Source organism: Tasmannia lanceolata, unplaced genomic scaffold (genome assembly GCF_043159265.1).
Source record: "Tasmannia lanceolata isolate RefF3 unplaced genomic scaffold, GAP_Taslan_0.1 ptg000044l, whole genome shotgun sequence".
Lineage (NCBI taxonomy): Eukaryota > Viridiplantae > Streptophyta > Magnoliopsida > Canellales > Winteraceae > Tasmannia > Tasmannia lanceolata.
The window spans coordinates 20,403,742-20,416,085 of NW_027518721.1; the positions used below are offsets into that span (position 1 = coordinate 20,403,742).

At 36.6% G+C, this 12,344-nt stretch overlaps 1 protein-coding gene across 1 annotated transcript in view; it reads right to left on the minus strand.

The window, feature by feature from the left end:
• LOC143863408 (5'-3' exoribonuclease 3-like) overlaps positions 1-12,344 on the minus strand; it is a 31,560-nt gene that overhangs the window by 11,603 nt on the left and 7,613 nt on the right. The window contains exons 3-22 of the mRNA XM_077374072.1: positions 9,658-9,734; positions 9,383-9,574; positions 9,068-9,187; positions 8,887-8,949; positions 8,224-8,355; positions 7,929-8,082; positions 7,634-7,722; positions 7,416-7,526; positions 6,404-6,469; positions 6,155-6,301; positions 5,929-6,024; positions 5,675-5,770; positions 2,656-2,726; positions 2,336-2,464; positions 2,186-2,262; positions 2,063-2,103; positions 1,873-1,947; positions 1,631-1,776; positions 1,395-1,496; positions 1,247-1,322 (exon numbers count right to left, since the gene is read on the minus strand). Of these exons, the coding sequence (XP_077230187.1) occupies positions 1,247-1,322; positions 1,395-1,496; positions 1,631-1,776; positions 1,873-1,947; positions 2,063-2,103; positions 2,186-2,262; positions 2,336-2,464; positions 2,656-2,726; positions 5,675-5,770; positions 5,929-6,024; positions 6,155-6,301; positions 6,404-6,469; positions 7,416-7,526; positions 7,634-7,722; positions 7,929-8,082; positions 8,224-8,355; positions 8,887-8,949; positions 9,068-9,187; positions 9,383-9,574; positions 9,658-9,734 (2,060 nt within the window). The remainder of the gene's footprint in view (positions 1-1,246; positions 1,323-1,394; positions 1,497-1,630; positions 1,777-1,872; positions 1,948-2,062; positions 2,104-2,185; positions 2,263-2,335; positions 2,465-2,655; positions 2,727-5,674; positions 5,771-5,928; positions 6,025-6,154; positions 6,302-6,403; positions 6,470-7,415; positions 7,527-7,633; positions 7,723-7,928; positions 8,083-8,223; positions 8,356-8,886; positions 8,950-9,067; positions 9,188-9,382; positions 9,575-9,657; positions 9,735-12,344) is intronic.

Below are 12,344 nucleotides of genomic sequence, written 5' to 3' on the forward strand. Positions count from 1 at the left end.
CTGTATTTGAACTTGTTTTCATACAAAATGACAGCCCATGATTGCCTTCACAACTCTTATCAACTCAGTAACATGAATCTAACTCCAGCACAACCTCAGAGGTAAGGTAAATAAATAAGCTTGCGATCACATAGAGATATCTGATATTTCAATCATTCTACATGGATAGAAGCAATTACAAAGAAGGGTTGATAATGGAGTTTGCGATTTGTAATTTACTACACCGATCTGTGTATTTGCAAGTAGAAGAATCATTCAGTGACATAACTGACGCATCAACAGGACCCAACTCTAATAGTAGTCAATTATACTGAACTGATAACTGTTTGACAAAAGCCACTTGACTAATAGTATCACTGAAATGTTGTCGTGGAACATACTTCCCCCTAAAATGGGTGAAAAAAGATGGTCGAATGCCATTCAAAATGGGTAAGAAACCAAACTTCCATATGCAACAAGTTAATAAATATTAGAACATAGCATCCACAGGTCATCCGTGAAATTGGTTGGTGAAATTATCCAGTCTCATGTTCCATATCAAGAGACTAATATGGGCCCTTTTGTGGGTTCATTGGTTGCAAGGGGAGATGCCAGCCAAATAAATGATGAACCACATACATATTTTCCAAACAAAAATGGCAAATAAATTCATTATGCTTTTTCCTCTCAGGGTACACCAAGATTGTTGTTGCAGCACCCAAGGATGCTTTGATTCTCTATTGTCATTTTCTCTGTCAGTGTACACCAAGATTGTTGTTGCAGTACCCAAGATTGGCTGTGATTCTCTTGTTATTTCGGAATTTGATGGGCCTACATAAGATCATTCACAGTGGATTCCATTTCCCACAATTAATCCTTCATGACATAAATGTAGTTTACCCTCACCTTGGTGGATTCAACATGTGCTCCCCCTTAATACATCTACTCTGTTACAATTATAAATTATTACTGGATTCCATTTCCCACAATTAATCCTTCATGACATAAATGTAGTTTACCCTCACCTTGCTGGATTCAACATGTGCTCCCCCTTAATACATCTACTCTTTTACAATTATAAATTATTACTGTTCTCCTTTTCATTAAAAAAATACTATTTCTGCTAAATCAAACTTTTGGGTTATAGGGTATAAGTTTCTTTTCACCTTAGAGATGCTGTAAAGGAAATTGAAACCCCAAATTCGCACCTACTGTTAAACTAATAGACACATTGAACAAATGCAGGAGCAAAAAAGGTAGAAAATACCCTGGGAGGAATTTTCACATTTTCTGGTGGACGAGGAATATGATCATGGCTTTCTGGACCCTCATACAATGCAGATCTACATCACGAGGAGAAAGATTTAGCATAAATATTTTACAAAGATTTTTTCCAACACCATGAGGAAACTTACATGACATCGTCCTCTGTGATGTCCTCCATACCAATCAATGGTGAACTGGATATTTTTGGCTGGGAGGCCTCATAAAAAATGCATAGAAAACCATTCAAGCCACTGTAGAAAAAACATTCAAGGACCAGAATGACTTGCCTATAACTTGAAACAAAATGCAGATATAGAATATAAACACCACAAAAGTAAAAAAAATGAAATAAAATAAACCAACAGACAGAAGGAACTAGAAATACCTTGTTTGGCTGCCAATGCAATCTTTGGTCTCCACTCGTTTCTTTCCAGATATAAGGGTGAAGTCAGAAACTTTTATTCCAAAATCATGACTAGCCCTCACAAAAATCTTGTCAAACGTTTCAGAATTCCTGCTGATTTCATCATCCTGTAAGGAGTCCAAAGGTATAACAAAATGTCAATACACAGGACCATCCATGTCTCAGATTTATCAAATGTTGAATATCTAATAAGAAGGCCGCACCGTAAGTTCTTTTTGTAAATTCCTAGTCACTGAAGTAAGAAGCCCTTCCTCCACAAATGGCAGTTTTGTGACACCCTCTGACAAAATCATTTCATCAAGTAGTATTATGTTGGCAGGTTTCCCTCAAATCAGACAAGTATGCCTAGATTTTAACTGTATAATATAATGAATGCATGTGCAGAATTTTAACCTGCCATAAATAACGTTTGTCGTCTGTATCCACTTCAAAATCTGATCACAAATTATAAGTGAAACAAGTGAAACTTATGACATGGTTAAGGAATTGTGATGTGCCCTATAAAATGATTCTTACCCGTAGGGTAGAACTGTTCAATATTTGGTTCCTTGCAGGTCATGAGATCCCTGTAAGCTTTAGGAAGTGCATGCGCACTAAAACAGAGCATGTTTATGTCATATTCAAAGGAAATCAGAATGGTAGCAATGCGACACACGAAAAACTTACCTTCGGGGTGGAAGAACACCCATAAGTTGATCAAAAGGCTTAAATGGTTTACCCATTTCAAAACTAATTCGTGATTGAGTAAGGCCCTTGAGGTCAGAAGCAAAAGGACCATAATAAGAATTATAGTACCTGAAAACAATATCCAATTCCTATAATTTCAAGAACTAGTGATTTCAAGCCTTGGTAATGATAAATTCTCACAAGACACTCGAAGAAAAAGAACATCTACTCAGAAAAGAATTAGTTGACCGATTCTACTAAACATTGTACTGAAAATTGCATCTAGAACAATGTTAACTTTGATCAGAAAATCGACTTACCAAGTCCACGAGCACACGCCGCCAAAGTAATAATGTAAAACCCAACATAGGCCTTCAGTGTAGTTTTGAACCTAATGTAACAAGAAGACACATCAACCAATGCAACCTATAGTTGTCTGTCTAGCTAATTATCCCCCCCAAAAAAAAAAAAAAAGAAGAAAGAAAATCTTATCTAATAGTTCAGAGAAACATAGAATTTGTATGTGTTCCAACAAACTACACAGTGGATTAGAGCAGTTGCACTTCATTTTTTTTTAAAGAAAGATGACAATTTTCATTAATATTGAAATAGCATTCGAGACCAGTAATCCCAGCCTGCTGATACAAGTATTAGTTGAATGTCGGACATATCTGAGGTTTTACAAAAGACGAGAGGGCATTTTTGTCCTTCCAGAATCTAGGAGTACAGTACCCTTTCCCATGGATCTATGCTAACTACAGATATGATACTACTTTAAAATCATCCCTGTTGGCTCCCGCCTTAGCTAGAGTATCGGCCAGCTCATTTGACGAGCGCCTGCGGTGTTCGAGATTAGGATTAAGTACCTGCATCAAATCCAGTATTTCCGCAACAGTCTCCTGCAATCTCCAAGGTCGCATTTCAGATTCAAAAGCCCAAGCCACTACATTTGAGGAATCGCCTTCCACTATGAGGGGACGTTGGTCATGTTCACATGCCCACCACAGGCCAAAAAGTAAGGCTTTAACCTCAGCCTCGTTAGCATCACATATTCCACATGGTCGAATACGTCATAATAATTGTGGTAGAGGAATTTATAACATGGAAAGCTAATGGGGAGCGGTTGCACTTTATGTACATCAAGGAAAGCATTACTTTTTATACTTGTCTCCTTCAAACATGGCATATGAAAGCCGGCATGTAGAAAGAAAGATGGCATATAATAGTGGGCATGTAGCAAGAAACAAGGCATATAACAGTTGGCATGTGGCAAGAAAATGGAGTGGCTTCGACATAAGTAGATGCCAACTCAAAAAAGATTTATTGTTTAAAAAAAGACAATTGATTTCTAATGTGCACATAGATAGACTACTGATGTAGAGAATGTTTTCTCGAAAGAACCATATATAGGACAAAAAAACCGATAAACAAGGCACAATGAACAAAAACAATTAGGATGAGCAACCAATCCACGTTTAATTGATTTGATCTTCTACACTAGCTTTCAGAAATAGTGGACATAAATCCAACCCACGATAGGCATCCAAAATTCTATAGAATTTTATGCAGATACTTCTTCCGCACTCCTTCGGTGTATAGGAATGGAGTTTTGCCCTCTCTTATACGGTACAAAATAGTAATTGTCTAAATCATAGTTGCCGGAAACTTCCTAGTCGCTTCCTCGGAAACTCACTTCAGAAGCTAAGTTCTTCCCGCTTTCCAAATTTAGGGGAAGTGTCCTTCCTCGCTTCCTATGCATTTCCTCTTAATTAATAGTACTTGTTCTATTTAGGTGATTTCTTCTTCCTAAAAGATTATTTTCTCTGTTTGATAGTGTGCTTAAGAAGCGTATTTAAAGAAAGCGTGCATTTAAAACTTGAAAACTCAGATTAAGTTTCAAAAGAAAATTGTGTGGATTGTTTTTCAAAAACTTAATATTAAATATACATGAATAAAAATATGAGAAACTGTAAATTCCTAAAACTTGTAATTCTAATTAGTCGTGAAGTCTTCTTTTCTACTTCAATCATTATCTTATTAACCCTTCCCCCTAACCTGCTACAATCCTACTCTTTCTATGTACTTCATTGCTTCTAATGAGGCTAATGGCATGCTTCGTGTTGACATTCATTGACGATTCGCACCAATTTTCTATGTACTTTGTTTAAAGCTTTTTGCTTCCCATATTTTCTCTTTTCTAAACCCCTTGCTTCCCGCATCGTTTCTCGCACTCACTTCGCACCCTGGCAACTATGGTCTAGATCATGTAAACCAGAAAATCAAAATGAGTAGTAACCTAGGAAAATGGCCTAAATACCAATGTTTGATTTTGGAAGGGTTTAAGCACCAATCCCATCCAATCATAGATCGGTCTATGCTGAAAATAAAAGATTTTATGATATAAAGCTTTTGATTTCTAAATTGAATCATACAGCAATTGTAGCAAGCGTTCAAGAAGCTAATGTGATGATCGATCAAAGTGAACTGCATATTTAACCTGTAACACATGTTTGAGCAAAAATGTTCCACAGAGCCGGTTAGTCTGGCAATTAACCGTACGGTTCGCGAGAGTATGCATATGGCTATTTCCGCTTCAAGAAATCTTTGTATGGGTTTCTGTGAATTTAGATTTAAAATTCTGTAATTAAGTTCACTCCGAATTACAGAACTAAAATAATTTGTTCAAATGATCTGCAATCCTCATATTAAAACAAGGGGGCTTTTGTCTGAGTGTGTGGATGAAGGAACAAATATGCCATGGAGATTATGAGTGATCATGGAAAGAGAATGTATGTAACAGCATGGCGTTAAGATAGATAACTGCTTGGTATCCGAGCAAGGCAGGATACAATATTGGGAAGGCCATGATAGGAGATTCATCTTCTATGTAGAAAGAAGAAATGGGCTCATACATGACTCACAGCATGGCGTTAAGATAGATAACTTCTTCGTATCCGAGCAAGGCAGGATTAAATATTGGGCAGGCCATGATAGGAGATTCATCTTCTGTGTCGAAAGAAGAAATGGGCTCATACATGACTCTCAACAAGGGAGATCACAGCATCTTAAATTTCAAAAGTTAATGTGGTGGGGTTAAAAAAGTAAATCATATTATACTAACTGAAGTAACCACATACTGAAATAGTTGTACGTGCAGCATGGTAAAAAAAAAAGACTGACATGGCACTCATTCCCCACTCAATACGAACAGCTCAAGATAAATATGAATTCCAAAGGAATAATGATGGTTAACCAATTGGATGAGTAATCCAAGCTGATCAAAAATGATAAATTATGCTAATTCATTTGGGATTAACGGAATGATGAAAAATATCATACAATTTTTTTCCTTGCTGCTTGAATTTCAGTTGAGCTTTCTGCAGAAAATTTTTCTTTACAGAATCTTTCCTTCCACCCCGGAAGTCCAAGTTTGACCTGAAATTTTTTGTGTCCAACAAAACAATTTAAAATATCACTAGAACTGTTTTTGCATAAAATCACTAAAGTCGTCTTATTTGTTGATGAAAACAAATGCTTGAAATATCTTAATCCAGACTCAAAAATGTAAAAGAATACTGAAATACATAACAAACCATGTCTCGCTCCAAACTTCCATGCTTGAACAGGTCTGAGTTATCACGATTAATTTCCTTCCATTTCTGCATCAGCTCCTTTGTGTTTTGAAAGACCTAAAGAATCAGAGAAGAGAATTGGCAGAAATATTGGCTCATGCTCGAAATACAACTATGATCATCAGAACTAAATAGTTGTGACCTGTAAGATCACAACCTCGTTACAAGCTTAAGTGGACAGACGTACATCATTATCAACACCAATTTCATCTTTCTGAGAAATAGGCATGGTTTTTGAAGTTCTGAAAGTTGAAATTTTCTCATAGGACATCCCATGACTTCCCTGTTCAACATTAGGCTCCAACACGCAGTCTTGGTGCATTAAATTTTCCATCTGAGCAGAATTACATCCCAATAATAGTTTAATGATGCAAAGGGAAAGCTCATGATCCAATTCAATGGAATGCATGTCAGGTGAATGATATCAGGATCTCACCGCATTTCCTAAATAATCTCCACCCATGGCTTCTAAACTCTCACGCAACATCTTTTTTAGCTTAATCTGCAGAACTCAAAAACAAAACATTAAAGTGAAAGATTTTAGCAGAAGCTTTGTGAGAGCTATTTATTCAGGATATCAATTTCAAAACACGACTGGCAGAATCAGTTACTACATGAGCCACTTTATAAATTTCAGTATCAATAGTCCACCATCTGCATAATATTTTCAATTATCATCATAAAAGGGATTGTGCGGGATATGAAGATGACCTAAAATCATCAAGTACAATAGTCATGTAGATTAAAGTATCAGCATAAAAGAGACTGGAGGGAATATGAAGATAACCTAAAATCATCATTCAGTTACTAATCATGTACATAAAATAAATATAATAACGATAAGAAAAAAGCCCTTCAGTTTAAATTTAAGAAAAAATTTCCCCATTTCTCTCTATCCTGTTCCTCTGTGAATGCTCAACTCTTAGCTATGGGCTCTAATCTCTTCTCTCTCCTTCCTGATGGTCCGACAGTTCGATGATCTAACTCTGACATGCCATCTCTGGTAGCCTAACATGTTCCATCATCTATGGAGCTTTTGGTGCATTGGTTAGATACCTAACATTTGGTATCAAAGCAGCCACCAAGTCCCTTGTTCGAATCTGACCCTAAGTGGCTGCTCTCTCATGCAACAGCCGGTCCGTGAAATGCCTTCTACGATGGTCCCTAGAAAATCCCTGAAAACATATTACTAAAATTATTAGAAACTGTCACTAATTGTTCACATTTTTTCTATATTTTTCACTCCATGTTGCTTTCTCTTCGCTTCCTGCATCTTCCCACTTCGCTTCTCGCATTGGCAACCTTAGTTTTTTCCATGGTTTGTGTTCCCACACAAAATATGAGATAAGCAAAGGGGATTTCCATAGTTTACCCTAAAAGATGATTTTCATTTCGTACAAAATACAGATAGCAGTGTTTAGTAATACGTTCAGAAAAGATAAACAAACCTCTCGCAATTTAGATCTTTTTCTGAAAATGCGATCTTCATATGAACCCACTGCAAGGATGAAATGCTCTACTCTACTTAACTTCATATAGGCTGCCTTCTTATCTTTAATCTAACCGTGTAAAAGAAAACTTTATTAGTTTCTTTCTTCGAATTAACAGAACAGCTATGTAGCATTTTGGCTACAGGTAAAGAGATAGGGAAAAGATTTCTTATTACTCGTTGCGAGTCAACCAAGTAGCCTCCCATTCTCTTAAACTCTGCTTTATAAACTGCCATTAGTAAATCTATTGCTCCCTGTAAAACACGGAACAGAAGGGGTCAATTACCTTCAAAAATTCAAGATACTAGGAAAAGGAAAGGAAATAGTTATGTAAATGTACCTTTGCAAGCTATAAAAACTGATATATCCAAGAAGACACGAATGATGATGCCACAAATTTGTGAACAAAATACATTGAAAGTTTGAAACCAAAGACACAACTTACAAGCTAGGAAACAAACCTCATTATTTCTAGTGATGGCAGAAGGGGCAAAAAATCGTTTCCAGTGAAGAAACAAATGAAGATGAAATCATCTACAATCCGCTCAAAGTCGATCAGAAAAGAAGTGTCGGGAATTTTCATGTCCAGCTCCAAATATTCTCTTAAGATCCAAACATTCAAGAACTGTGCAAATGTAACAAATAATCCAGTAAACAGAGTTCAGTCACCCATTTTAAACAAAAGATTGAGATTAATCCAAACAATCGACACCAAAGGAACAAATATGAACTGCAGTAAGGATGGTTAAGAGAAAAAAGAAGAGACCTGATACGGCACATTAGCCAATGAACCACCTCTGCAACATCTCCTTGAGCTTGGTAATGCACTTCCTTCTTTACAAAGCCTCGTTACGGGGGACAAAATGAAGTTGGGATGCTGTTCTCGGGTTAATACATCCTAGATGATACCAGAAAAGACCGAACACAAAATTATCATTAATGCTGTTCTCAGCCAAGACCGTACACAAAACAAAAAGAAAAGACCCCTTCCCAATTACTTAACATATGAGAAAACGAATCTCTCGCTCGCTCTCTCACCAGTAAATATAGAATTTCTCCAAGCCCAACTCATAGTTCTAGTCTAACTAAGAGACCCATATACTAACTCTACACTTTCACTCCTGCAACTATATACTATGCTATATAGCAATCCTAGTTACACAGCGTAACTAGCACAAGGAGAAACCCATGCAGAATGGGAAACAAGTCAAAAACTGTGGGATTTCTCTTGTAGTCTCCAAGTTGACAGGCGAGGAGTACACAAACAGAAATTAAAGACGATTGACGACGAACTGATTGTAATATTTTGAGCTTGTTGCTTTGAGAGCACAATAATCTCTAAAAGAAGAGCCATGGAGAATTTATTACATTGGGTCACACACTCGTTTCAACCACAATTAATCGCTTAAGAAAGAGAGAATCTACTAACCTCTCTCAGTATGGAGAAATGTACTTCATGTGTAGCAAGAGCCAGCATTATTAAGTCGGCATCCTGACAGTTAATAAGTTTACAGGCTTGCATAATCAGCAAATAAAGCAGGAAAAAACCCCATAAAAAATTCAGATTTCCAAATTAAAACCTTCATAGCAAAAGGAAATTTTTTTCATACCAAACCATGTAAGCAATGGCGTGTATTTGGATCATAACCAGGAAGATTCCTTTGGAGGCGTATGAATGACATTATTTTATGCTCTCCTTCCCCAGGAACATTTGCATCAGAAAGTATAACCTTCAAATAATTCAAAGAAAACAAAAAGAGTAACTATTTTGATATCTAAGGAGTAATTATTATCTTTGTTATAATTGAATATCAGAGGAATTTGTTTAAAAATGCTCTTAACACGAAATGAGTGAAAATCAAGTAACTGAGTGACAGTCCCTTATATCTAGAAAAAAAATTCTTGAAGTCAGTTTTGCATTGAACCTTAATATTGCTCCAACCCGGATCACCATTTAGTCTCAGGTGAATATAGTACTTAAGGGCCTTCGACAGTTTATCCATAAACACCGTTCCCGGTGTAATCATATTAGAATCAGAAACTTCAGATTCCTGTTTTGGGAGAAGTATTTTCCCTTGCAGCTCAAATTCCCTTCTGAACTTTTCCTCCTCCTCTTCCTAAACAGCAATGTAAATGAACATGCACATAAGTAACAATCTACAAGATTACAAGTATTGTATGGAACTGAATGAAAACAGACTGCAATTTTAGAATTTAGTGCTGTTTGGAAGCGCCGAGACCGCTGTTGGTTCATTTTTGCTCTGGGAGCAACTCCATCTGCATGCACATTTAAGCCAGAAAACCATTAAAAAGAACAAACATATTCAAATGGAAATGCAAGTGATTCCTCCATATATAATAAAATTGAAATGCAGTTTCTATTCTTCCATACATAGCGAACGAAATTGTTACAACATAATTAACAACAGAAGCTACACATACATAGATGTGTAGAAACTATATACAGCAAGTTCTGAGGTACAGATACCCATTACAAGAATGCATGCATTTCTTATTTGGCACTACATTTGATTCATTCAAACGGTTTAACTTGGTTGCCCCCACCATGGACATGGAAGAAAATGTTACTGATTGGGTTATCCTTGATAACCTACAAAATGTATTTTTGGCTATTGATGTTCAATTTCATCTTCATTTTTTATTGCAGACTCTTGGTCAGATGTTTGAATAATCCAATTAGCACAAAATTTTTTTTTGAGCAAAAGATAACTATATTAAAAGTGAGAAGATTAGAAATCAGCCTAATTAAGCAATGCAAAGGTGGGCCCACAAGGAGGACGGCCCACATTGACATATGGTTGGAACCATCTAATGCTATTGTAAACACCCCATGTTGCCTTGAGGCCAAATTCATAATTTTCCACCATCAACAATCACAATCTAAACAACTAATGTCCTGTTTGATTTGAATTTTGTTAACCGAATGTGGGTCCAAAACTGATTATTGGACTTAAATTTCCTTCATTTACACAATTGGTTCTCAAAATCCAAAACAAACAGGGCCTAAATGGTTAGGATTTCATACTAAGGCCCTGCTTGTTTTGAATTTTCAGAATTTGTTTTGAGTCCAAAATTAAATGATTATTAGACTTAAAATTAAACGGGCACAATCGAATCATCTAAATGGTTGGGAGTGCATACTGATGCCCTGTTTGTTTGGCTTTTGAGAATTGGTTTTGTGTCCAATTATAAGTTTTGGACTCAAAATCAATCCCGAAAATCTAAAATGGCTTAAGAAGGGGAGATTGGTGGGACCTGCATCGTATCAATGCAGGTCAGGATATCTTGGGGACCATAGACAACAAAACTATATGAGCCTACTAACTTTACTAAAACCTTAAACCATAGATTAAGTAACCTTCTTCATTCTATTGGCTCTGTTTGGATTGAAGGAAAAACATCTCTTGAGGAAAGTTTTTTGTTCCCACAATTTAGAGGGCAAAGATAAATTTTAGAGATATCTTTATAAATTAAAGGTCCCTATAAAAAACAGGAAAATTTGTTAGGAAAATGCAAAGATTGCATGATATTGTGAAGTAAGGGTAGAGTTGCAGAATTTGTAAAAGAGGGGTTGTCAGGTTTTTAAAAGACGAAAATACCCCTCTTTAGTTTTACTTTTAACCCATGAGTTTTTACTTTTAACCCTTATTTTTACGTTTTAACCTTCTCTCTGTTTCTCTCTTCCCAAACAACTCGCCGGAGAAACTCGCCGTCGACCTCGTATCCGATGTCGCTCCCGACGGCCGTTGTACTCGCCGGAAGCAGGAGACCCATAAACTTTCACTGTTTGTCACTTTTCCCATTCTCTCTTCCGAAACGACGGTTTATCTCGCCGTCGACCTCGTACGTCTCTCCCGAAGCCCGTTCTACTCGCCGGAAGCACGACATAGTCGGCGGAAACCACCCCCTCTCGCCGGAATTCAGTTTCCTCCCCTACACGAAGGTAATTTTCAAATATTTCTTCTAGGGTTTAGTTTATTTTGGGTTTTTTTTAGGAGTTGGATCTCACACACTTCTAACAATGTATGTTGCTCTACATTGCTCTCTGAAGCTCTTTTAAGTGCCTCTTGACTAGTGTGTGAAACGGATATGCATTAGTATGTAATTTTTAAGGCTTTGAAATGGTTTCGAAGGGGTTTCATTTGGAGGGTTTTGAAATTTTGAGGGTTTCAATGGGCTGGAACTATTAATTGTTAGGAACAAAATATTTTGATATAGGGTTTGTAGGTTTTCAATGGTTGGGCATTGATTTTTGGTTTGAAAGGGTTTGATTTAGGGCTTTAAATGGTTTCAATGATCTCATTTAGGGTTTCAATGGGTTTGAATGGCTTAGGGTTTGATGTAGGGTTTTTCAATGCTTTAATTTAGGGTTTCAATGGTTTCAGTGGTTTGAATGGGTTAATTTAGGGTTTGGTTTCAATGGTTTGAAAGGGTTTCATTTAGGGTTTGAAACAGCATTTTGGGATTGAAAGGGTTTCATGTAGGGTTTCATTATTTTCATTTTGGGTTTCAAAGTATTTCAATGGTTTTTTATGGTAAAATTTAGGGTTGATTTAGGATTTCAATAGTTGTCAATGGTTTGAGTTAGGGTTTTAGTTGGGGTTTCAATTCTTTCATTTAGGGTTTCAATGCTTGCAATGGTTTAAGGGGTTTCAGTTAGGGTTTCAATGATTTCAAAAGGTTTCATTTAGGTTTTCAATGGTTTCGGCATATTTCATGTTGGATTTCACTCTAGTTCATAGGGTTTCATTTAAGGTTTGAAAAGGTTTCAATGGTTTATGGTTGCATTTATGGTTTCATTTATGCTCTGTATGGTTGCCGGGTTTTTTTTTGTTCCTGGGAGTTATGTGGGAGAAAAAAATACCC